A 23,364-nucleotide genomic window follows, 5' to 3' on the forward strand; every position below is an offset into this window, starting at 1 on the left:
ATGGTGGGATGGAAATTGTTGAAATCATGGTGGAATTCCTCAAGGGCTTCTTTTCCATGGATCCAGATGATGAAGATGTCATCAGTGTAGAGTAGGGGCATTAGGGGAATGAGAGCTAAGGAAGCGTTGTTCTAAGTCAGCCATAAAGATGTTGGCATACTGTGGGCCCATGCAGGTGCCCATAGCAGTGCTGCTGACTTGAAGGTATATATTGTCCCCAAATGTGAAACAGTTGTGGGTGAGGACAAAGTTGCAAAGTTCAGACACGAGGTTTGGCATGTAACTAGTTCACAAAACTGGGGGAGGTGTTGGGAAAATTCAAGGGGGGTGCCCACCCCCCCTGGCGGGGGTGTAGGGAAATCACTACTGTCAAGGAACAGGGCACAAACAGCTGGTTGTGTGTACTATAATTAGATTTCACCAACCAAGTAACAAGTGTGAACTCTTCAAGTCTTATAACATCCTTAACATGGAGTCACAAGCATCCCCTTTGGGCACTCTGGTCTATCTTGCCTGCCGGACAAACTTGCCTTTGAGATAGATGGTCCCTTACATCAAAAAAATCACAGCAATATTTAGGTTACTCCCGGTCTCAAAGAACTCATCATTTACCCCACGTTAATTGCACCTTAGATCTCTTACCAAAGACAATACTTGTAGCCAATCCTGTAATAAACTATCTAAAGATTTATTAATTAGGAAAAAGAAATAAGAGTTATTTACAAGGTACAAGCAGGTAAACACACACACAGAAATGAGTTACAGATTTAGATTTCAAAAGGTAATGGAAACGACTGTGATGTGCAGTGTCTGTATGTCCTTTAGCGCTAACCTAAGCTAAGCAGCTTGGGGATACCTTCCTTATGCTTAGAAATATTGCCCCTCCAAATTCCAGGCAGCACACTGATACAGTGCCTCCTGGTCAGGGAATTTTATTCCTTTCCCTCAGAGTTCAAACTGATGGAACAAGTATCCACGCCTGTCTCTTCTTCATGGGTGTTTGTCTTTGTCCTGTGATGTTTCTCAGTAGCTCATTTGGTTTCAGTGGGCCTTCTTGTGAGGGCCCTGCACACACTAATTAATGCTCCTTTTCTGTTTGGTGAGTTACACAGTTACAACAGTTTACATGCAAACACTCAATATCACTGTATACCATAAGCTACAGATGTTATAAGTGAGATCAATACATGCAGCATCCTTCAAGCATTTCATAAGGTCTAGAGAATCCTGTGGCACCTTATAGACTAACAGACATTTTGGAGCGTGAGCTTTCGTGGGTGAATACCCACTTCGTCACCCACGGAAGCTCACGCTCCAAAACGTCTGTTAGTCTATAAGGTGCCACAGGATTCTCTGCCACTTTTACAGATCCAGACTAACACGGCTACTCCTCTGATACTTCATAAGGTCTAAACACATTCTTATTAACTTAACATCTTTTTTAACCATGCTAACACACAGTGAGCCAGACTGGTTTCCAGCTATGCATTTGTCAATGTTCAGTAAGGCTGGGGGCCTTGGCATGAGCTGACACCTGGTCTGCCAGCATCACACAGGTTTTCTGGCAGAATATCCTAGGGCAGAACTTGTAGCTGCAGCAACAACCAATGTGGGAAAGGACATGCTCTATTACTGATGGAGACAGACGGGCCAATCACATGCATAGGAGCTGCCCTCTGGCTCAAACGGGGGATGAAGCTGGGGGCGGGCTCTAGAAACTCGATGTATAGATAAGAAAATGTTGATTTTTCTCCTGCTGCATTATGGGAGGAACCCAGGAGTAGGCAACCCTGATTGGAAACAGATATCAAGGGAGGGGACTAGCAAACTGGGAGTTGGCAGGAGACATGAGCAAGGAGACAGGGCTGGCAGCGGGGGAGAAATGGAGGATGAGTGTTCCACTGTAGCAGACAAGGGCGGGAACCCTGGATCAGAATCCCCCAAGTTTTAAGAGATGTTCAGACTGCATCTGGGCCTCTCCCATGCATCTCTGCTCCGTGTGCATTGAGCTGCACAGTACTGCCCCTTCACAGCAGTGACAATTTCATACTCCCACTGTCCTGCTAAAGTTTTCTACTACTTCTTTTATCTTCCCATTCAGCTGCTGCTCTGGGGCTGAAGTAACCTGCCGTGATGATCTCCCCTCCCAGGATGCCCCTCCTGCTGCTGCTGCTCCACATCCCAAGTGCTGCCAAAGCTCAGGTTAATCCAGGTAAGCAAAATGAAGGCCAGGCTGTTGCAATCCCAGTGAATCAGCTGCCTCAGAGGTTATTTTCTTTGGCTGTGCTCCTGCCAACCGGAGGCCAAGGCTCATTAATCTTCTTCCTCCATAACAGACAGGTCACCCCATTTCCAGGAACTCCAACTTTCCAGATACAGAGAGGATGAAAGTGTCTTTCTGAAACACTGCATCGACACCTGCCCAGGACGAGGATGGGCTGTGCTGGTTTACAGTGGCTTTGTTAAAACCTGGTATAACTCTTTAATCTCACAGTATTGCTGCCTCCCGTCATCCCACAGCACTGTGTTTCTAGTCCTAGCGATTATAAGATTATTCTTCCCAACCAGTCTTACAACCATGGCCCCACTGAGGGCAATGGCAAAGCCCCCATTGACTACAGTCGGGTCAGGATTTCAGCCCCTCTTCCACCAGGAGACTTATCAAGCAGCTTTCTAGGGTTTTCTCTCTGGAATGTGAGAAGTGTTTAGTGTTCCTGAAAGTGAGGGGCTGATGCCAGTGGCCAGTCAGGGACAGGACCCAGTGTATCTTGGTCTTGACCTGCAACCCACTCTGATAATAACAATTACACCTAGCTCTGAGTGAGTCAGGGTATGGCTACACTTGGAATTTCAAAGCGCTGCCACGGCAGCGCTTTGAAGTGTGAGTGTGGTCGGAGCTGCAGCACTGGGAGAGAGCTCTCCCAGCGCTGCATGTAAACCACATCCTTTATGGGTGTAGCGTGCAGCGCTGGGAGCCGCGCTCTCAGCGCTGCCGCCCTGATTACACTGACGCTTTACAGCGCTGTATCTTGCAGCGCTCAGGGGGGTGTTTTTTCACACCCCTGAGCACGAAAGTTGCAGCGCTGTAAAGTGTGTGAGTGTACCTTGGTTGTAACTTGCAAGGAGCCTGCTATTTTAATCCTGTGCTACTCTAGTGCCAAAGCACATCCACCCTGAACTGCAGCACCCACTGTAAGCCATCCTCTGGGCCCTCCCGCGGCTCTGCCAATGCAGAGTCCCGGCTCTCCCAAATAGGGACACTTGTTCCTGTGGGGTATTTGATCTGTGCATGCATGGAGAGGAAGTTGAGCTCACTGAGCATGTTTGACTTGTGACTATCTGTGGTCACATGTGGAGCCTGGGCTTTGAGTGGAGGCCTTTCTATGTTTTGTTCCCAATTGGTCCAGTTTTATTTTGAGTTTGATGAGAGCAAGGAAAACTGTACTGGGTATTATTTTTTCTCCTGGTCCTAGGTGCTTTTTTTGGCCATCCCTAGCTGTAGCAAACAAAGACTTGCTTTATAAAATCTCTGACAGATGCCTGGCGCTATGCAGAGCCAGAGGTTTTTGAAGTCTTTTAAAAAAATTGGTACAGGCAAGAAAAGAACATCTAAAAGAGATTTCTCCACATGCTCAGCCCTTTGGTGCATCCATGGAAGCAGAATCTCTAGCCCCTTTGGCTGTGGTAGAGGAACTGGTACATATCAGGGGGTTACAGTTGGTTTCCACTGTGACCAAATTAGTTCAAGGCCCAGGCCCATCAGGAAGGATTATGCACAACAACATATTTATTCCAAAAGAGTCGATCCTGTTTCATTGGAAGAGTTCTACCAAACATGGGTTTGGCCTTGTCTGGCCTGGACAGTCATTGTACTGGACTGGAGCCAAAGTAGCTGAGCAGATCCCAAAGGAACAGCCCTACAAGGGCTTCCTACAGGCTTTTAGTGTGATCTGAGGTTGCAGCCCTTGGAGCTGTGATCTGCTCTGCGATCACAAGTTAAACAGGTTCAGGTTGGTCAGTATTTGGATGGAAAACCTCCAAGGAGAACTCAGGAGCTACTGGAAATGGTTCTAGTGGTTCGGTAGATGCTGCTCTGTACTGAACACCATGCTAGGGGCCAGGTGTGCTGCTGTCTTTTGGACAAGACATGACACTGATATTCTGTAGTCCCCCGTGGCCATCAAAAGTGTTAAAGAGATCAGCCTATGCATTTAGGCCAGGACACAATAATTAGATTATGCCTTGCAAAATTTCCTCTGCCTCTATAGCTAAGGTCCCCAAACTGTGGGTGCACTCCCTAGTGGGGCACGGATGAATGTCCAGCGGTGCACAACAGGGCTGGGCCAGCCCCCACGGGGGGCAGCGAGGGCCACCCAGCCCCTCCCACTCCCAGCTTTGCTCTAGTCCCCCCCAGCTGTGTTCCCATCCCTGCTCCCAGCCTCAGCCACAGCTGTTCCCATCCTGGGCGTGAGGCTGGGCCCAGAATTACCCCAGGGCTGCGGGCCTGGCTGCTGGCCCACATGGCACCCCAGCTGCGGCTCTGCCCCCACCCCTGCCCCCAGCCTCAGCCCCTGGCTGCAGCCCGCTTCTGGCCACAGACCTATCCCCAGCTGTGGCCCCAGCCTCTGCCCCTTACCCCAGTCCGCATTCCCTTCCCGCCTCTCTGGAGCTGGGGCCCTGCTCTTGGCCCCAGCATGTTGGGGCGTGGGGTCTGGACAGGGATAAAGTGGGGTGCAATCCTCAAAAGTTTGGAGATCGCTGCTCTGTAGAGAACAAATGTTTAATCCTGGGCTGTCAGTCTAGTAGAGAACGGTAAAACATGAGCCTATGGCTGGAAGCTGAAGCTAGACAAATTCAGACTGGAAATAAGGTGAAAATCTTTACCAGTGAGAGTAACTAACCATTGGAATAACTTACCAAGGGTCGTGGTGGATTCTCTGTCACTGAAAATGTTTAAATCAAGATGTTTTAAATCAAGATGGGTGTTTCTAAAGCTCTGCTCTAAAAATTGTTTTAAGAAATTTCTCTGGCCCATGCTGTATGGGAGATCAGGCTGGATGATTACACTAGCCCCTTCTGGCCTTGAAATTGATGAATTTTCACTTCCTTTCAAAAGTGCTCAGTCATGTGGCATTGTTATGCGATATAAACCAGCTTCTCCCTCCCACCCCAGCGGTGGCTGTATTTCAGTGGTGAGTAACAAATTCTGCAATGTTTGTGTTGGGATCATTTGGATTGCAGTGCCTTACAGTATAGAAATACAGTGTATCAAGGTGAGACAGCCCTGAGTCAAACTGAATCACAGTCCATGACTTCCACTTCCATTGAAGCTCATGGGGATTCACTGGTGCAAAACCAATGTGAGAGGAGAGCCAGTCCATGTGTCTTCCCTGCTGGTGTAGACTGGAACTCAGCTGACCCATGGGGCAAAGTGCATCAGATTCTAATTTTCAAATACAGCAAAATATAAGTGAATTATGGACTTTAGAGATCATGTGGCTGCAGACCTGGGCGACTTGGTCTGCATTGCACCTTTGCTCAATGGGCTGGTGCTGACTTGCATTAGATGTTGGCCAGTCTGGAGCCCAATGTTAGAGGGAGATGTGGCTCACTGGGCATGGATTGGCTCAGTCTAGGTGAGCGCTGCATTCAGCTTCCAGTCCTGTGGCTGGCAGAGCTGTCGGGGGAGAGCATCCCATCCCAGGGGAGGGGAGGCAATGCCTTCAGCTGTCAAGTTAGTGAGCTACCCTGACCCGCCTATGAGCAGTGGCAGGTCAGAGGGGAAGATGAGATAAGAGGCAAGCAGGTTAGCTGCGCCTCTTTGACCCAAGTTGCCGAGAAAACCATGGGCAGAAGGTGGGAGGTAAAAAAGCCCTGAACACAACACTGTAAGTTGGTGGCTCGGGTGGGAGCGAGAGCAGTTTGTGCTGTGGTGCCTGTAGGCATCGTTTGCCAGTTTGACGTCTCACTGGTTGCTGAGGGTGAAGACAGGACACCAGGGAGCTGCGTTTGCCACTAGTGCTGGGCAGGAAATCTGGACAAAAATGACATTTCTATCCAAAGTGAAAACAGATCTTTTCCAAAGCATTTGTGAATGGCTTCTTGTTTTCCAACCAGTTCTGATCAGCACACTTTGAACACTCCATCAGTGCTTCCATGGTGCCCAGCATTGCAATGTCTCAATGAATTTAGCCTTACAGTCTCCCTCTGACATAGAAAAGCAGCATCTTCATTTTACAGGTGGGGAACTGAGGCACAGAGACCAAAACAAGGCTTGCTTCAGGTTCCACAGTGCATCTGTTCTGGTGCTGGTCATGGCAGCTGGATCATCTGATGGCCACTCCAGTCTGTTAACCACAGTCCCATGCGGGTTCAGTCTCAGCTACACGATCACAGATTATTTCTCAAATAATTGGGTACAGTGTTTTTTCTGCAGCAGTTTATAGGATAGCTCTCTTCTCTGGGGATTTGTGTTCAGTCATTTCCCCAGCACCTGCGCAGTACTTCACGGGTCAGCCTGTCGTCATCCGCAGACAGATGCAGTGATCATGGGCCAATGGCTGCCCCTGCCTCAGCCCTGCAGGTGTTGATTATTAATAATGTGTCACTCAATAGCCAATAATTGCTAGGAATTGTAACTACAGCCACATGTTCAGTGAGAGGTTCTCTCCAGTTTAATCATCATGGACCATGGATAAGTTAGCTGTGATTGGATCTGTTAATCAAACAGTTACTAAAGACAACACACAGACAGAGAGACATACGATTTCCAGCAGCTGTGGAAGACCGGTCCTGTGGTTTCTGACAGCAGGCATCCAGTCTTATATCCCTATGATTTAGGGGCAGTTTTACCCTTGTTACCTTTATTTTGTATCGTTCTGATCCTCATTTATCCCCTTTTTTGGGGGCACGTCTCCTCATTTTAGGCTGTTTCCAAGGCTCCCTGTTCCACTGCAACTTTCCAACTGCCCTATCTCTGGTGGTTAGTCAATCTTTGTAGCCTTTGGGGTCATTTCATCCTCTAGACATTTTACAGTTGGTACATTGTAAAACAGCTTCTAACATAGGCTCAGGGTTACTGCACAGTATAACTCCAGTCTTTGGAAGACATCTTTAACTTAACTGCAAAGTATCATGGGAGTTTGGCTCCCAGACAGGCCAAGAAAGATTTTAAGGTTTATCTTAAGTGTCAGCACAGGAGATAAGGCCGTCCCATGTCCTCTGCTTCTCCTGTCCCTATATCCAGCTCCCCTCTCCAAAGTCCCCTCACAAACGTGGTGTCTGTGATGTTGCAGTCCATATGTTTTATGGAAATATGTTTATAAGTGTGACTATGATGCAACTGGAATATGCTTCATGCAAAAGGTCTCTTGTAAGGTATCATTACAAAGCTTTTAATCTACTGAGTGTGTTCGTCCTATTTGTATGAATGTATCATTCCTGTATCTAAAACTAGAAATATGAAGTATTACTCTGAGGTTCTATTGTAATTATGCAAAGTGTGGGCCGTTAGTGGTGGCCTAGAATCTTGATGGCTCTCATTAACTAGGATAATTGGTTGTAAATGGCTCTGTTTACTTGTAAGCCCCTGTGTTCATGGGAGTCAGGCTGGAAAGAATGGAGGCTTGGGGTCTCACAGGACATGTGACCATGTCACCTGGTACTGGAATCCATCTTAAACCTGGTGCTTTTCCATTTAGAAAGAGGGCTGTGGACCCAGAGAAACAAAAGATTCCCACCTTGTGCCACAGCTATAAAAGGGGGTGGAACAGAACAAAGGGGGAAATCCCCTAGTTACCACCTGAACTGGAACTAACAAGAACTGTACCGGGAAAAGGATTGGGTCCAGACTAAGAAGGAGTCTAGTCTGTGAAAGAAGCTTACTAGAACATCTCTGAGGGTGAGATTTACCTGTCTTCAGTTTCTTAAATGTATTAGGCTTAGACTTACGTGTTTTGTTTTATTTTGCTTGGTAACTTACTTTGTTCTGTCTGTTATTACTTGAAACCACTTAAATCCTATTTTTTATACTTAATAGAACATAACAGCGGCCATACTGGGTCAGGCCAAAGGTCCATCTAGCCCAGTATCCTGTATTCCAACAGTGGCCAATGTTAGGTGCCCCAGAGGGAATTAACAGAACAGGTAATCATCAAGTGATCCATCCCCTGTCGCCTATTCCAAGTTTCTGGCAAACAGAGGCTAGGGACACCCCCACCGCTGCCTATCCCGATTATCCCCTAGCCACTGAACTTATCTAGTTCTTTTTTGAGCCCTGTTATAGGACCCAGGATGTTGTTGACCTTCACAACATCCTGACAAGGAGTTACACAGGTTGTGTTGTATGAAAAAATACTTCCTTTTATTTGTTCTAAATCAACTGCCTATTATTTTCATTTGGTGACCCCATAAATAGATTACAGTGCTGTATTATTATAAAGGACCTGATCCTGAGCTGTAACCTTCTAGCTGTGTACACACTGTCTCTTGGGGAACAGCTTACTTGGTAATCACTGAGAGTGTCCAAGGACACGGTCTGGATGCTACTGGGAACACTATTCAAAGGGGGTTTGGGGACTGAGGTGCACCTAATGTTAACCTGCGAAGCAAAATAGGACTGGTGGAGTCCTGAGGAGAATGTTTGAGTAGTTGAAAGGCTGGCGGTGTACAAGAGCTGACAAAAAGCTATCACAGGATGAACTCCCTCACACTGGAGACAAGGGACCCATAATCCTGGGCGCCTGAGAAAGAGTCACATGGGGATATTCCTGACTGAAGAGAAGCAGGCATACTTTACGGTCAACAACCATCCAACCTCCATGCCCTGAGATCACGATATCTCCGATTCACATGTAGGATTTCCCCCTTGTTTTGTGATATCAGAGATCGGGAAACAAAGGTAAGGTCCATCTCTTTCGGGTGCACTCCAGAAAGAGAGATAGCAGCTAGGTTACCTGATTACCAGCTTGCCATCTCGTATTCCAGAGCAGGATCTAGGGAGTTCTGTACTTCTCTTTTTAGGACTTGAGCACTGACATACACATGAGTTTGTCTTCTACTACAGTGCCTTACTTTAATAGATGGTCTTGGATTTACATTTAGATTAATTTATTAGCAACGAACAACGTAATATACTGATTTCTCACATAATTAGTATTTTCATGTACACAAGTGGCCTAAAATTCAGGTGAAATATTGGTAAATATCCAATAATAGTTTTTGTAAAACCTAGTTAAAAATGGTAAAAAAACCCCCAAACTAAGGGCCTTCTTGGTAAAGCAATGTCTGCTGAGATTGCCCACTAATGTATTCTGTAGATCAGATAGATGTATGACTGAAAGAGAAACACAAGTGTGACTCACTAGTTCCATAGTCTGATGGCTTCCTGGCAGAGCTAGTAGGCTCTTACCCCACCCTGCCTGTTGATGTAGAACAGTGGTTCTCAAACTTCTGTACTGGTGACCCCTTTCACACAGCAAGCCTCTGAGTGCGACCACTCCACCCCCTATAAATTAAAAATACTTTTTGTATATTTAACACCATTATAAATGCTGGAGGCAAAGCAGAGATTGGGGTGGAGGCTGACAGCTCACGAAACCCCCTGTAATAACCTTGTGAACCCCTGAGGGGTCCCGACCCCCAGTTTGAGAACCCCTGATGTAGAACATGGTGGTCGTATTGTCCTCTATGACCTGGACTAATCACCATGTGATGTACTGAAGAAAGGACTTGCAAGCCATGCATCCAGCTCAGCACTCCAAGAGACTGATATGCATTCTTGCCTCTCTCTGGACTCAGCGAGGCAAGAAACTATATCAATCTCTTGGAAAGGTTTCTCATGTGTGCTCCCCATGCCCTAAGCAAAGTGTCTACAGCTATAAACCTGGATCGGAGGGGAGGTTGGGAGGAGATCCCAGTACAGGCATTCACAGGGTTCTTCCAGGACATACTGTACTACAATACTTGGGGTTGGAGTGGGGTAACACATAGAGGGGCATATCCAAGTGCCAGCCCTGAATGCAGTAGAGGTGAAGTCTGGCACATGGCATCATAAAAGATAACAGGAGGCCATGTGTCCCAGCATGGCAAGGCACGTTCTTATTTATGTGGGTTTGATTCTAGCTGTAGGATAAGGGATGACAGGTTCTTGAATCTGTCCTGGAGAAAATAAGTCACTGATTTGGTGGAGTCCAGAATTGCCCCAAATAACTTTATATTTTAGAGAGGAGTCAAGCTGGATTTCTGCATGTTGACTCTCAGTACTACCTAAGTTGTGGAACAGACAGAGCATCAGGTGGGATGGATTACGAGCCCCACTGAGGGAGATCTTCTTCATATCAGACAGCTGTCAAAGTATGGGTATATGAAAATGTTCCGTCTTTCTTAGGTATGCTGCTGCTACTATTGCAAGCACCTTGTTCAATACCTTCAGTGAAGCCTGGAGTCCAAAGGGTGAAATGTAGTATTGTTTGTGGTCATCACCCACCATTAACTATAGGTACTGCCTTCAAACGGGATACCTACTGTCGCCTACACCTCACAGGGGATGCCTCCTGAAAGTTGGAGTAACATCACATCATGATCATTGCCACTGATCTGGTAGCAGTGTCTGCTGCATCCAGAGCTGCTTGTAGGCTCACCTTAGCCACAAGATCATCTTCTGAGACTCTTCCCAAATTCTCTCCCTCAGGTCTGAGGGAAGTTTGTCACAAAGGCCTGTATTCTTTCATAATTCCTAAAGTGACAGCAATAAAATCACATTGTTTATTAATTAACCCAGAATAAGTGATTCATACCTGGGGGAGCAAACAGCTGTCCATATCTCTCTATCAGTGTTATAGAGGGTGGACAAATTATGAGTTTACCCTCTATAAGCTTTCTACAGAGTAAAATGACTTTATCTGGGTTTTGAATCCCATTGGGAACTGGGTGTCTGGGTGCTGGAGATAGGTGACCTGCTGAGCAGTTTTTGGTTAAAGTCTGCAGCTTTGGGGGCATGGACCAGACCCGAGTCTGTGTTGCAGCAGGCTAGCATGTCTGGCTCAACAAGGCAGGGTTCTGGAGTCCCAAGCTGGCAGTGGAAAATGGGCTCAGAGGTAATTCCAACACTTCAGGTGACAGTCCCAAGGGAGTCTCTGTGACCGAGCCCGTCACAGGATCCATCCCCCTGCTCCTCCTCAAGGCCATGTTCTCCCCTTTTTCTTCTCCCTAGCTGAACGTCCTTCATGGCAGTTGGGGGAAGGAAGAGAAGTTGGAGCTTCTGCCCCTAAGCAGAGTGCGATGACTCAGTCCCTCCTCTGCAGTGGGCCCAACCCTCTCCCTACCTGGCAGGGACCCCTGCTCTTTACTCAGAGCCATGGGGAGTGGGGGAAGGCAGGAAAGAAGGGAGCTGAGCTGATTCCAGAAAGCAGCCTCATGGCTACCTAGTGGGAGCACAGTGACCCCCTGCTCAGGAGACTGCAGCTGCCTGTCCCCTGGCCTGCTTAGTGGAGATATTCTGGACTAAGGCAATGGCCGTGTCCAGCGCTATAGCCAGGGTTACCAACTTTCTACTTGCACAAAACTGAACACCCTTGCCCTGCCCCTTCTTTGAGGCCCCGCCCCCACTTGGTCCATCTCCCCTTCCTCCATCACTTCCTCTCCCTCACCTTCACTCAGTTTCACTGGGCTGGGGCACGAGGTCGGGGTGTGTGTGGGGGGGTGAGTATGGGCTCTGAGCTGGGGATGCGTGCTCCAGGTGGGGCCAGAAATGCGGGGTTCAGGGTACAGGAGAGCACTCCGGGCTGGAGCTAAGGGGTTCAGAGTGCAGGAGGGGGTATGGGCTCTGGCTGGAGGTGCGGGCTTTGGGTGGGACCAGAAATGAGGGGTTAAGGGTGCAGGAGAGGGCTCCAGGCTGGGGCAGGGGGTTGGGGTGCGGGGGTGTGTGAGGGCTCTGGCTGGGGGTGCAGGCTCTGGGGTAGGGCTGAGGATGAGGGGTTTGGGGTGCAGGAGAAGGCTCTGGAATGGAGCTGAGGGGTTTGGAGTGTGGGAGGGGATGCAGGCTATGGCTAGGGGTGTGGACTCCGGGGTGAGGCTGGGGATGAGGGGTTTGGGGTGAAGGAAGGGGCCTGGGGTAGAGGGTTGGGGTGTTGTGGACAGTGTGGACTCGGGGGGGGGGGGAGTTTGGGTGTGGGAGGGAACTCTGGGCTGAGGCAGGGGGTTGGGGTGCAGGAGGAGTTTTGGGGTGTGGGGTCCCAGCGGCACTTACTGCAGCCCCCAGGAAGCGGCTGCCAGGTCCCTGCAGCCCCACAGCACATGAGCAGCCAGGTAGGCTCAGCGCATTGCCTTTGTGCTCGCAGGAGCCACCTCCATTGGTCATGGTTCCTGGCCAATGGGAGCTGCAGAGCTGGCCCTTGGGGTGGGGGCAGTGTGCAGAGCCTTCCTGGTCGCCCATGCGTCTAGGGGTTGCAGGTACCTGGTGGCCATTTCCAGGAACCACACGGAGCTAGAGTGGGCAGGGAGCCTGCCTTTGTCCCAGGCCCCCACTGCACCACCGACTGGACTTTTAATGGCCTGGTCGACAGTGCTGACCAGAGCCGTCAGGATCCCTTTTCGACTAGGCGTTCCTGGGCATGGCTGGAGAGGGCCTGGCTGAACAGGGAGAGAGATGAAGATGCCATGGAGGCCTACTGGGGACTCCGCTCTTGCTATTGATTTGACATGGCAGACTCTTTCTCAGATACAGCGGTGATGGGCTGTAGGATAATGCCCCCAAGACAGAATGCTACAAAGCCTTCCTATGTGCCTGTCATAAATATAAAGGGAAGGGTAACAACCTTCCTGTATACAGTACTATAAAATCCCTCCTAGCCAGTGCACAAAATCCTTTTACCTGTTAATGGTTAAGAAGCTCAGGTAACCTAGCTGGCACCTGACTAAAAGGACCAAGAAGGGGACAAGATACTTTCAAATGTGGGGAAGAGGCTTTGTTTTGTCTGTTCTTTGTCTGTTCTGTGTGCTTGCCGGAGACAGATCAAGAAAGCAAGCAATCCAACTCCATTAGGATTAGTAAGTACTAGCAAGGGAATGTATTAGCTTACTTTTGTTTTGGCTTGTGATTTTCTTTGTGCTGAGAGGGAAGGTATTTCTGGTTTTCTTTTTGTAACTTTAAAGTTTTGCTCAGAGAGAAACCCTCTGTGTTTTGAAGCGGACTGCCCTGTAAGATTATCTTTCATTCTAATTTTACAGAGGTGCTTCTTTTAACTTTTTGTCATCCTAGCTAATCCTGAGAGTAAGAAAGAAAAGAAGAAAAAAAAAACAGCTTGTGAATTCCTCCCCCCACCCTCCCGCATTTGAAAGTATCTTGTTCCCCGATTGGTCCTTTGGTCAGGTGTCAGCCAGGTTACCTGAGCTTCTTAACCGTTAACAGGTAAAAGGATTTTGTGCCTCTGCCCAGCAGGGATTTTATAGTACTGTATACAGGAAGGTTGTTAGCCTTCCCTTTATATTTATGACAGTGCCTATAACAAACTGATATCCAGCCCCCGGAGGCCAGCTTCATTGTCTGCCTGTCTCTGCCTTTCCAAGGCCCCCACCTTCCCCACATCAGTGGGTCTCCAGCCCAACTCCACAAGCTGCAGTTGACACCTGCTCACTGCTGGAGCTGTAAGCCAGTAGGCAGTCCCGCCTCCTGCTGCGTGTAGCCCAGCCCAGTAGCCTGGCAGGGTTCCCATGGGTGTTTTTCACCAGCTAAACTAAAGCCAAACCTGCTTCTGTGCCCTGGTGTGGCTGCTTTGCATCAGATGTCACAAAACCAGGAGAAGGAGCAAGCACCCCAAAGAGCAGAACTAATGGTCAGAGGGTGCTGCCTGGAGCCAGGAGCAGGCCAAGCTAGGAAGGGAGAGAGGATCAATAAGATAAAGTTGTGCCCCAGGAAGGAGAGATCAAGAACTCAGATCCCAAGCGGGGTGACCGTTGAGCACCCCCCTATACCACATTCACACTGGTTTGTCTTGTCTTAATACTGAACAAAGACTACTGCCCAAGGAGGCTGTGGGGCTAGATGGGGAGCAGAGGTTTAAAAGAGAACTGGATAATTAAAACAGAACTGGATAAATTCATGGTAGTTAAGTCCATAAATGGCTATTAGTCAGGATGGGTACGGAATAGTGTCCCTAGCCTCTGTTTGTCAGAGGGTGGAGATGGATGGCAGGAGAGAGATCACTTGATCATTGCCTGTTAGGTTCACTCCCTCTGGGACAGCTGGCATTGACCACTGTCAGTAAACAGGATACTGGGCTAGATGGACCTTTAGTCTGACCCAGTATGGCCATTCTTATGTTCTTATGAGGTGCTTACAGAATGGTCTTTCTTTGAAGGCATCATCCCCAGTACCAGGCTGTCTAAGTGTAATCCTTCTGCCCCTCTGAGTTGGCAGCAACAAGGGCCAGGTTCAGTATCCAGGGGTTCCGTTTCAATAACACAAGGCATAACCGGCTCGAGCCCCCACCCAGTGACCTGGGACACTTAAATACCATACCCTCCTGGGCGCCTCTAGGAGGCAATACTTCCCCTCTCGCAAGCACGGAGTCTGAGTGTAGCGAAATCTTTTTAATAAAGGAAGGAATCAATGCGGCATCCCATTGGAGAAACACCACAAACAGAGTTATAACACAAACCATAAACCACCCCCAAGTACATTTGGCAATGTCCTTTTCCCCTTAGGGTCTTAAGTCCAATCACTCCAAAGTCCAACAACCCAAAAGTCTCTGGTCAATGCCACCCCAGAATTCAAGAGTCTATCTGTAGAGGTCCTCCCCCCAGCCTGGGTGAAAGGGGCACCTTACGTGGTCCAGGGCCAACTGCCCTGCCTCTCCGTGGGTTCTGCTTCCGCCTTCTCCACGAACTGCTCTCGCCTTACCAGCCGCTCCACTCTGCTCCTCCGGCCGTCCTCACAAACTGCTCCTCCACTCCCAGCTGCCTCGTGAGCTGCTCCAGTTGTCCCTGCAAACTGTCTCGCTCCGCTCGCATCTGTGGGCTGCTCCACACGCCCCCACAGCTACTCCGCTCTGCCAGCCTCCACTCCACCAGCTGTCCTGTGGTCCGCTCCAGCCATCCCCCATAAACTGCTCCACTCCGCCAGCTGCTCTGTTCCACAGTATAGCTTCAGGCTCCCCCACTAGTTAGCACAGTACTCAGTGCTCCCAGCTCAGTAATTTCAGCTCTTTTGTGATTTCAGCTCTTAGTGATCTCAGCACATAGTAGGGGAGCCCAGTGCTAGTGCACCATTAGCCCAAAGTGAGTTCAGCTCAGCAACCTGTATCTAGAGTCTTAAGGAATAAAAAAAAATCAACTCTGACATTCCACAGTGGAGAGAGGAGGGGGTTGCAACTGGTGCTTCTCTAGCTCCACAAGAGCCTGCACCACCAGGCACAAATACCTGTCCCCAACCTCTCTCTCAATTCACAGGTTTTGGAACCCATGTCCCTTTGTCTAGCAGTACCACCAACCAACTGGTTGAGTCATTTCTGTCACAAAGCAGTCCCACAGCTCGGCAGTCTGGGATGGGGTAGGCGTGCCTATGCAAATATTTGAGATTTCGCATTCCAGACATTCTTTCCACACTTCCCATACTTCACCACCAGATGTCAGGGTACAGCTCATCCTGACTCTGCTTACATAAGAATCCCTGATGGAGCATGCCTCTGGGTGCAGGTCCTTGCTGCACAGAGGTGCCCTCTGTTACCGGTGCCATGCAGAACAGGCTTAGTTTGCCAAATACCCTCTTCTAAACCTTTATCCCCGCATAGGACACTATCAGGGACCCCCTATTAGACACAGGACACATACACGGTGCTGCCAAGTCAGACCCTTTATCACAAGTTGTGCTATATTTGGTGTTTTTCCTTTAAGACCCCAGCTCCTGGACTCAGGGCATTCAGTGAGAATCTCAGTTTTCATTAGCAAAATTAAGTTTCTATCTCTTGTGGTTGTGGTAAGGTTGCCAACTTTCTAATCACACAAAACTAAACACCCTAGCCCTGTCCCTTCCCTGAGGCCCTGCCCCCACTCATGACATTCCGTCTCCCTTGGTGGCTTGTTCTCCCCCACCCTCACTCACTTTCACTGGGCTGGGGCAAGGGGTTGGGGTGCAAGAAGGGGTGAGGACTCTGGCTGGGAATACAGGCTCTGGGGTGGGGCCGGGGATGAGGGGTTTTGAGTGCAGGAGGGAGCTCTGGGTTTGGCGGGGCTCAGGGCCAGGGCAGGGGGTTGGGGCTCAGGACTGGGGCTCTGGCTTACCTCAGGTGGCTCTTGGTCAGTGGCATAGCAGGGCTCAGGCAGGCTCCCTGACTGTGCTGGCCCTGGAAGTAGCCAGCAGGTCTGGCTCCTGGGCGGGGGGGCCATGAGGCTCCGTGTTCTGCTGTCACTCATTGGCACCTCCCCCTCCAGCTCCAGTTGGCTGCGATTCCCAGCCAATGGGAGTGTGGAGCCAGAGCTCAGGGTGGGGACAGCGCACGGAGCCCTGTGGCCCCCTGCCTAGAAGCCGGACCTGCTACTCGCTGCTTCCGGGGTACAGCACGTAGCCAGGACAGGTACAGACTAGCCTGTCTTAAACCCACAGCACCCTCGACTGGACTTTTAAATAGCAGAAAACTGTACACCTGGTAACCCTAGACTGTGGAGAAAAGGTGGAAATCAAGATCTGAGTATTAGCTAAAGAGTCAAAGATCGGAAGGCAAAGAGAGACCCCAACATTCATTCTTATGTTTTGAAATCTCATGACTTTTGGAGGATTTTTGGATACCTGTGGTTGGCAAGGCTGCAGAAGAACACCTGGTTGTCTTCTTTTGGAATGCAGGGCACGTATAACCCAGATACTATCACATGGCTCTTCTCTGCAAAGCCTACAACACTTTGCTTTGAATGCACTAGTTAAAATCAGCAAAAAATTGGTGCAGCTGCTTCTGGGCCTTTCAGTGTTTTCCCTTCTCTGGAGAGGTCCCAGGATTATAAATAGTCCCTTGGCTTCTGTGGAGCACTGCATGCTGGAATTTGTAGTCCTGCAGGCCCCAGATGAGGTTGGCTGCTCACTGCATGGTAGGAGTCTGTGGGCCACTTTGGCCCATTTGCGGCATCCTTGCCTCTGGCTTTGGCCTGCCTGTGTGTGTTTACTTGGAGGAAGTTTATGGATGGAGCTTAGTGGGCTGGAGCCAGTGGTGAGACAGTAAACAGCAGGGAACAAGTCTCTCTTTCAGGAGCTGGCTTGGCAGCTAGGCGTGACAAATAGCTCTTGGGAAACTGTGTTGTAGCTGCTGCTGCACATGGGCTATAGCGAGTGCCAAGCCACAGCCATGGCTGCCCGCAATGGGTACTTTTCCACTCTCAGACTGGCTGCAAATCATTCTGTGGAAGGAAGTGAGAGGAAACCAATCTGCTGCTTCCTGGGAAGCCTGAAGGTGCAGCCTGCTGCAGGTTTATGGTGGTTTGAACTGAATGCAATGGTGGGAGGGGACGCGGGAGGCTGCTTGCTTGGCCTGTGTTTCTTTAGGGCAGGTGGGAAAGAAACACAGAGTCTGTTAAAGCAAAAGGAACAAGTTCCCTTTTCCAAGTGAATTTCTCTCTAGTAAAATATGCTGGAGCGAGAGGTGCACCTGTGTATCCATGACAGGAGCAGCACCAGGTTGCCTGTGCTCTTTCTCACTCACACACACTATAACTCAAGGAGTGATGGGTACAGGCACTGGCTGCAATGGTGTGCTTGTGGATGCCTGTCCCACTAGGAATGGGAATTAGACCCTGACCCCTCTGTTCATTTCACACTAGCCACTGAATGGCTATCTGATAGGAGTGGCCTTTGTCATGGGCCTGAGCTTGATTCGGATCAAAGGTCTAGAAGTGTGTAGCTTTTAGTCCCATAAAGGAGCACTGTGATCCTCTAGTTCAGTGGTTCCCAAACCGGGGTTCGTGAAATGATGCAGGAGGTTCTTGGGAAAAAATTCCCTAATGATGGACAGATCTGTCCCTAAGAACCCTGGGCAGCACAAGGCCAGCAGCCCAGAGCCCCTTGACTTCCAAGAGCTAAGCAGATCAAAGCAAGCATATCTATCACATTGAGGAGATTTAAACTTCAAGACTCCTTATAAGAAATAGAAAGGGAGGTGGATATTTTTTGCTGTTTTTAAACTTAAATAGGTAGCTAGTATTGTTTTTAAAATTATTATGAAGAACAAGTTTAAAGCTTTGTTGTTACATGCATTGTTTGTAGAGTGACCAGATGTCACGATTTTATAGGGATGGTCCTGATTTTTGGGTCTTTTTCTTATATAGTCTCCTATTACCCCCCACCCCCTGTTCTGATTTTTCACATTTACTGTCTGGTCACTGTAATTGTTTGCCTGGACTGCTCAAGACCTGAATGCTTGTGTAGGAGGAATGCTTTGAGTTGGCTTTTTAAATACCTTCATGCTGTTTCACATCTGATACTCCTTGATGAAACAGAGGAGCCTAGTCTTATAACAGGCTTATTCAAAGTGATACAAGCTATGAAAGTGAGATCTTGGAAGAGTGTTTCTTTTTTCATAATGTAATAAAAATAGTGTAATGATTAATAATAATAAATCATGTGTAATAAGCATGTTCATGAAAACAAATTTTGTATTTCCAAGATCACTGCTTTTATAATTTATACTCAGGCAAAGGAGAAAAACTCTGGAAATATTAATTTCTAGGAAGAAGTTTGCGAGACTTGACATTTTAGTGAAAGGGGTTCACAGGTTGTTAAAGTTTGGGAACCACTGCTCTAGTCTGACCTGCATAGCACAGACCAGCGACCCTCCCCAGGATTCCTGTAGTCAGCCCAAAAAGTTGATAGTGGAGCTAGAGCTGATCTTAAGGTATCTGGTCTTTACTCAGAAATTGCAAGTGATCACTCAGATGCTTTTGAAAAAACCTACCTATCCTTTGAGTGAGAGGGATTCATCACACCACTGGGGAATCTGTTCCAGTGGTTATTTGCCCTTACTGTTAAAATTCTGCACCATATTTCCAGAATGAACTCTGCTGACTTCTGCTTCCAGCCACTGGATCTTGTTCTGCCTTTGTCTGCTAGATTGAAGAGCCCTCTGCTCTCAGAAATTTCCTCCCTGTATAGGGATGTCTACTCTAGGCTGCGTTCAAGTTGCTTTAAATCTCCTGTTCAATGAGCTTCTTTAGCCTCTCACTGTGAGGTGGGTTTTCCAGATCTCAAATCATTCTTGTGGCGCTTCTCTGAACTCTCTCCAATTTTTCAACATCCGTTTTCAAGTATGGCTGCTAGAATGGGGCACAGGATCCAGTACTGGTCTCACCTGGGTTTCGTTGTGGATTGCTCAATGAAGACCTGTAACTTAAATTTAGATGGAAAGATACGAGGCCAAATAGTCGAAGGTGTTAACAGGACTACCTGTCCAACATTAAATAGTTTTAAACAAGGTTTGGGGTTTGATGTGCAGAGACCTCAGCCTGCTTAGTACCAGGGTGCAAACACCATTAAACCTCTCTTTAAACCTGTTATTATGAAACAGAAAAGAAGGAAACATTATTTAATACTTTCCATTTCAAATTAATTAAGGCTTTCATTTTAGCAACAGCCCTTGTTGCCTTTCCGATTAGCAGTAAAGAGTTTTTAAAGGAAAAATCCCTTTGTTTGACAGTCTCTTTAGATGGTGTTAAAATGATGATGTTTGTTCTTTTTGGGGAAAAGGGAAGAAGTTAGTTGGAATGGGCTCAAACTATTGTTAAAGTCGGATCCATTTTGTAGAAGACAAAATGAAACAAACACACACAAAAGGGGAGAGAAAAGAGCAGGAAAGATAGAAAATGCAGCTTCTGGTGCTGACTCTCGCAGCCTCACTGCTGGAAAAACACAGACCCAGCATAAGGACTTATCAGCCACTCCAAGACTTGGCAAACTTATACCAGCATTGGGCTGTTTAGGTCTATGCTTTTAGTTGTCTCTTTCTGGTCACAGGCTCACAGCAGCATTGCAAAGGTCCATCTAGCCCAGTATCCTGTCTTCTGACAGTGGCCAATGCCAGGTGCCCCAGAGGCAATGAACAGAACAGGTAATCATTGAGTGATCCGTCCCCTGTCGCTCATTCCCAGCTTCTGGCAGTCTTGGCTGGCCAAGCCAGACTCTTATTAGACAAAAGGCAAAAGGAGAGAGATAGGAAAGAGAAGAAATAAGGTAGGGAAGGAAAAGGGCACAATGGAGCAGGGAGGAGTGAAAGACTCACATCCCAGCTGGTGGTTGGGATTCAGCTGGAGCTGGTAGGGGTGGTGATGTCATCTGGGTCCCTTTCTCTGTCCCGGTCCAGACAGGACACCTGTCTGGATCAGGATGACAAAGGTCTGGGGCCCAGGAGTTGGTGGGGGTGGCAGCCATGATGGTGAAACTCGTTCCAGAAGCCAGTTTGTCTCCCCAAAGTCTCTTTGTAAGGACCCCAAAGGCAGTGGTGAGTGGAACAGCCCATCTCCTCATTATTTCAGCCACCAATTAGGCCTAATATTCAACACACCAACTTTGGTTAGTTAATTTCCAGCACCACATTTTTCTTGTTTATCAGGCGTGATCTTAACACAGTCCTTGAGCTGGGCTAGGAGGCCTTTCTGTTTGGACTCAGTCACGCTGTCTCCCCTTCATGCCCTTTCTATCTACATTTGTTGTTCTAGTTCAGGGGTAGGCAATCTATGGCATGTGTCATGCGGGCTGATTTTCAGTGACACTCACACTGCCTGAGTCCTGGCCACCAGTCCGGGAGGCTCTGCATTTTAATTTAATTTTAAATGAAACTTCTTAAACATTTTAAAAACTTTATTTACTTTACTTTCTATTATTTATTTAGTTATATATTATAGACATAGAAAGAGGCCTTCTAAAAATGTTAAAATGTATTACTGGCACGAAAAACCTTAAATTAAAGTGAATAAATGAAGACTCGGCATACCACTTTTGAAAGGTTGTCGACCCCTGCCCTAGTTCATAAGCTATCACAATAACCTTACATTCACTCTAGAGTTGCCAGCTTTGATTGGTCTTATTTCTGGAGGTTTCATTGTATGACATAATCTTCAATTAAAGATTAATTTTTAATTCCTGGTGACTCCAGGACAATCCTGGAGAGTTGGCAACTGGAACTCACTGTGTAGCAGTGAGGGTAAATATGTAGGCCCAATTACAACAACAGCCCTCTTCTCAAAAAGGGAAACCAAAAGTTTGACTGCATAAAGAATGGGAGGGATAATGATACAGAAAATACTCTAAGGCTTTGATATTGCTCAGTGGGGCAGCTTCCTCTAGATAATGTGTGCGGTACTGGGCACTCCGTCTCCAAAACAGTATAGCGGCATCAGAGGGGACTCTGTGATGGATGAGGAAAATGATTCAGGGCCTAGAAAACTTCTCCTGTGAAGAGAGTTTTAAATGAAAATATGTTTCCCTTGGAGAAGAGAGGTAGAAGAGGTGGTATGATAAAAGTATATAAAATAATATCTAATGCAGAAATGGTAAACCAAGTCTTTCCCTTCACCCTGTCTCATACCACAAGAACAAGGAGCCATTCAGTGAAACAGAAAGGTGCCTGATTGAAACCTGATAAAAGGCACAGTATGCAGTTAGCCTGTGGTGCTATCTGCCATATGATCACTTTGAGACTAAGAGCTTAGCAAAGTTCAATAAAAGGACTGGCCACTTAGATGGATAACGAGAACATCAGAGTTAGAACTGTAACATCAGAATTAGAACTGCTGATCCTCCAAGGGTTTTGAAAGGGATTTAAATCATCATACTTTGGGGCTGACTCGAGCCTCTACCTACTGGAGCTCAGAAGGAAGTTTCCTCGCTGATAGGTATCCTATAACTGTCTACTGCAACATTTCTTGCACCTTGCTCTGATGCACTGGCCACAGTCAGAGACAGGATCCTGGATGGCACACAATGTTCACCAGTGCCGTATATAAAGGTGTGAAAGGTGACCCTCCCCAGCTGTGCTGCATAGTGGTTAGGTTGTCCTCCTCCCTGATGATCCCCTTTCTTCTACCACTCCATCATGTGCGATCTGTCCCTTTGTTTGTGGCTCAGTCCTTTTGAACTGCTCTGCTTCCCCTTTTAAACTCCACCTCCTGTTTGTGCTGGCTTTGCATATGGGGCTGTTTGGGCCCAGAGTTGTTCTCTAACCCTTTGTTCTCCAGTGTGGGGTTTGTACACCCCATCACAAGAGGTAACATCACTTTCCTCCACCTGCTCAGTATTTCTCTAATTATCCATCCCAGGACTAAGCTATTCCTCTTTGCTGCAGTGTCGTACTAGAACTTTATGTTTAGGTGGTATCTACCACGACCTCTATGTCGCTTCCAGAGTCACTACTTTCCAGGATAGAGTCCCCCATACTACAAGTGTGGCCCACATTCTTTGTTCTTAGATGTATGATGAAAGATCGCTGCATCAAGCTTACCTAGTTACCTAGAGCACTCTATATCAGTGGCCTGTCCTCTTTGTTACAGGGCTGCCCAAAGGATTCAGGGAGCCTGGAGCAAAGCAATTTTGCGGGCCCCTTCCATAAAAAAAGTTGCAATACTATAGAATACTATATTCTCATGGGAGCCCCTGTGGGGCCTGGGGCAAATTGCCCCACTTTGGGGGTACCTGGGAAAAATAAACATTTAAAAACCTTCTGCATCTCGGCACAAACCCAGTTTTGAGAAAACTTCTTTTCAAGTCACCTTTACAAGATATCACTGGTTCTCCGCATCAGCTAGTGCTAAAAGGCAGTAAAGCTATTTAAAAGGGTTGGACAAATATTTTCCGTCAAAACTTTTTTTGGATCGAAAGCTAGGGTTTTTTAAAAAGCAGAAAAAAAACATGGACAATGTCTGCTTTCCTTCAAAATTTGTTGTGAATTTTTAATTGAAAAGCTGAAATTAATCTGCCGAAACCTGAACATGGTTTAGGGTTTCAGAAGTGTGTGGCCAAATATTTGCTTCTTGCTGTGTTTGATTGTTTAAAGAGACAATAAAAAAATTCTGTTTAAAAAAAATCCAAAACTTTTGAACCATCTCAGCTTGTGACCAAACACCTGAGCCCATCCAGTCAGAGATTTTTCCAGGTTTCTGATACTCTGATCACTTCCTTGGCTTATATCTGTCTCCACAATTTTGGGTTAATTTAGGTTGGAACATAAGAATGGCCATACTGGGTCAGACCAACAGTCCATCCAGCCCAGTATCCTGTCATAGAATATCAGGGTTGGAAGGGACCTCAGGAGATCATCTAGTCCAACCCCCTGCTCAAAGCAGGGCCAATCCCTAGACAGATTTTTACCCCAGTTCCCTAAATGGCCCCCTCAAGGA

General features: G+C 47.6%; 1 protein-coding gene across 2 annotated transcripts in view; it reads left to right on the plus strand.

Moving 5' to 3' along the window:
• The window catches only part of DDR2 (discoidin domain receptor tyrosine kinase 2), a 156,788-nt gene that overhangs the window by 66,377 nt on the left and 67,047 nt on the right, over nt 1–23,364 (plus strand). For both annotated transcript variants that reach the window (XM_075067996.1, XM_032790948.2), the window contains one exon: nt 2,102–2,212. In XM_075067996.1, coding sequence (XP_074924097.1) covers nt 2,134–2,212 — 79 coding nt within the window. In that variant the 5' untranslated portion in view covers nt 2,102–2,133. The remainder of the gene's footprint in view (nt 1–2,101; nt 2,213–23,364) is intronic.

This window comes from Chelonoidis abingdonii, chromosome 7 (genome assembly GCF_003597395.2).
Source record: "Chelonoidis abingdonii isolate Lonesome George chromosome 7, CheloAbing_2.0, whole genome shotgun sequence".
Lineage (NCBI taxonomy): Eukaryota > Metazoa > Chordata > Testudines > Testudinidae > Chelonoidis > Chelonoidis abingdonii.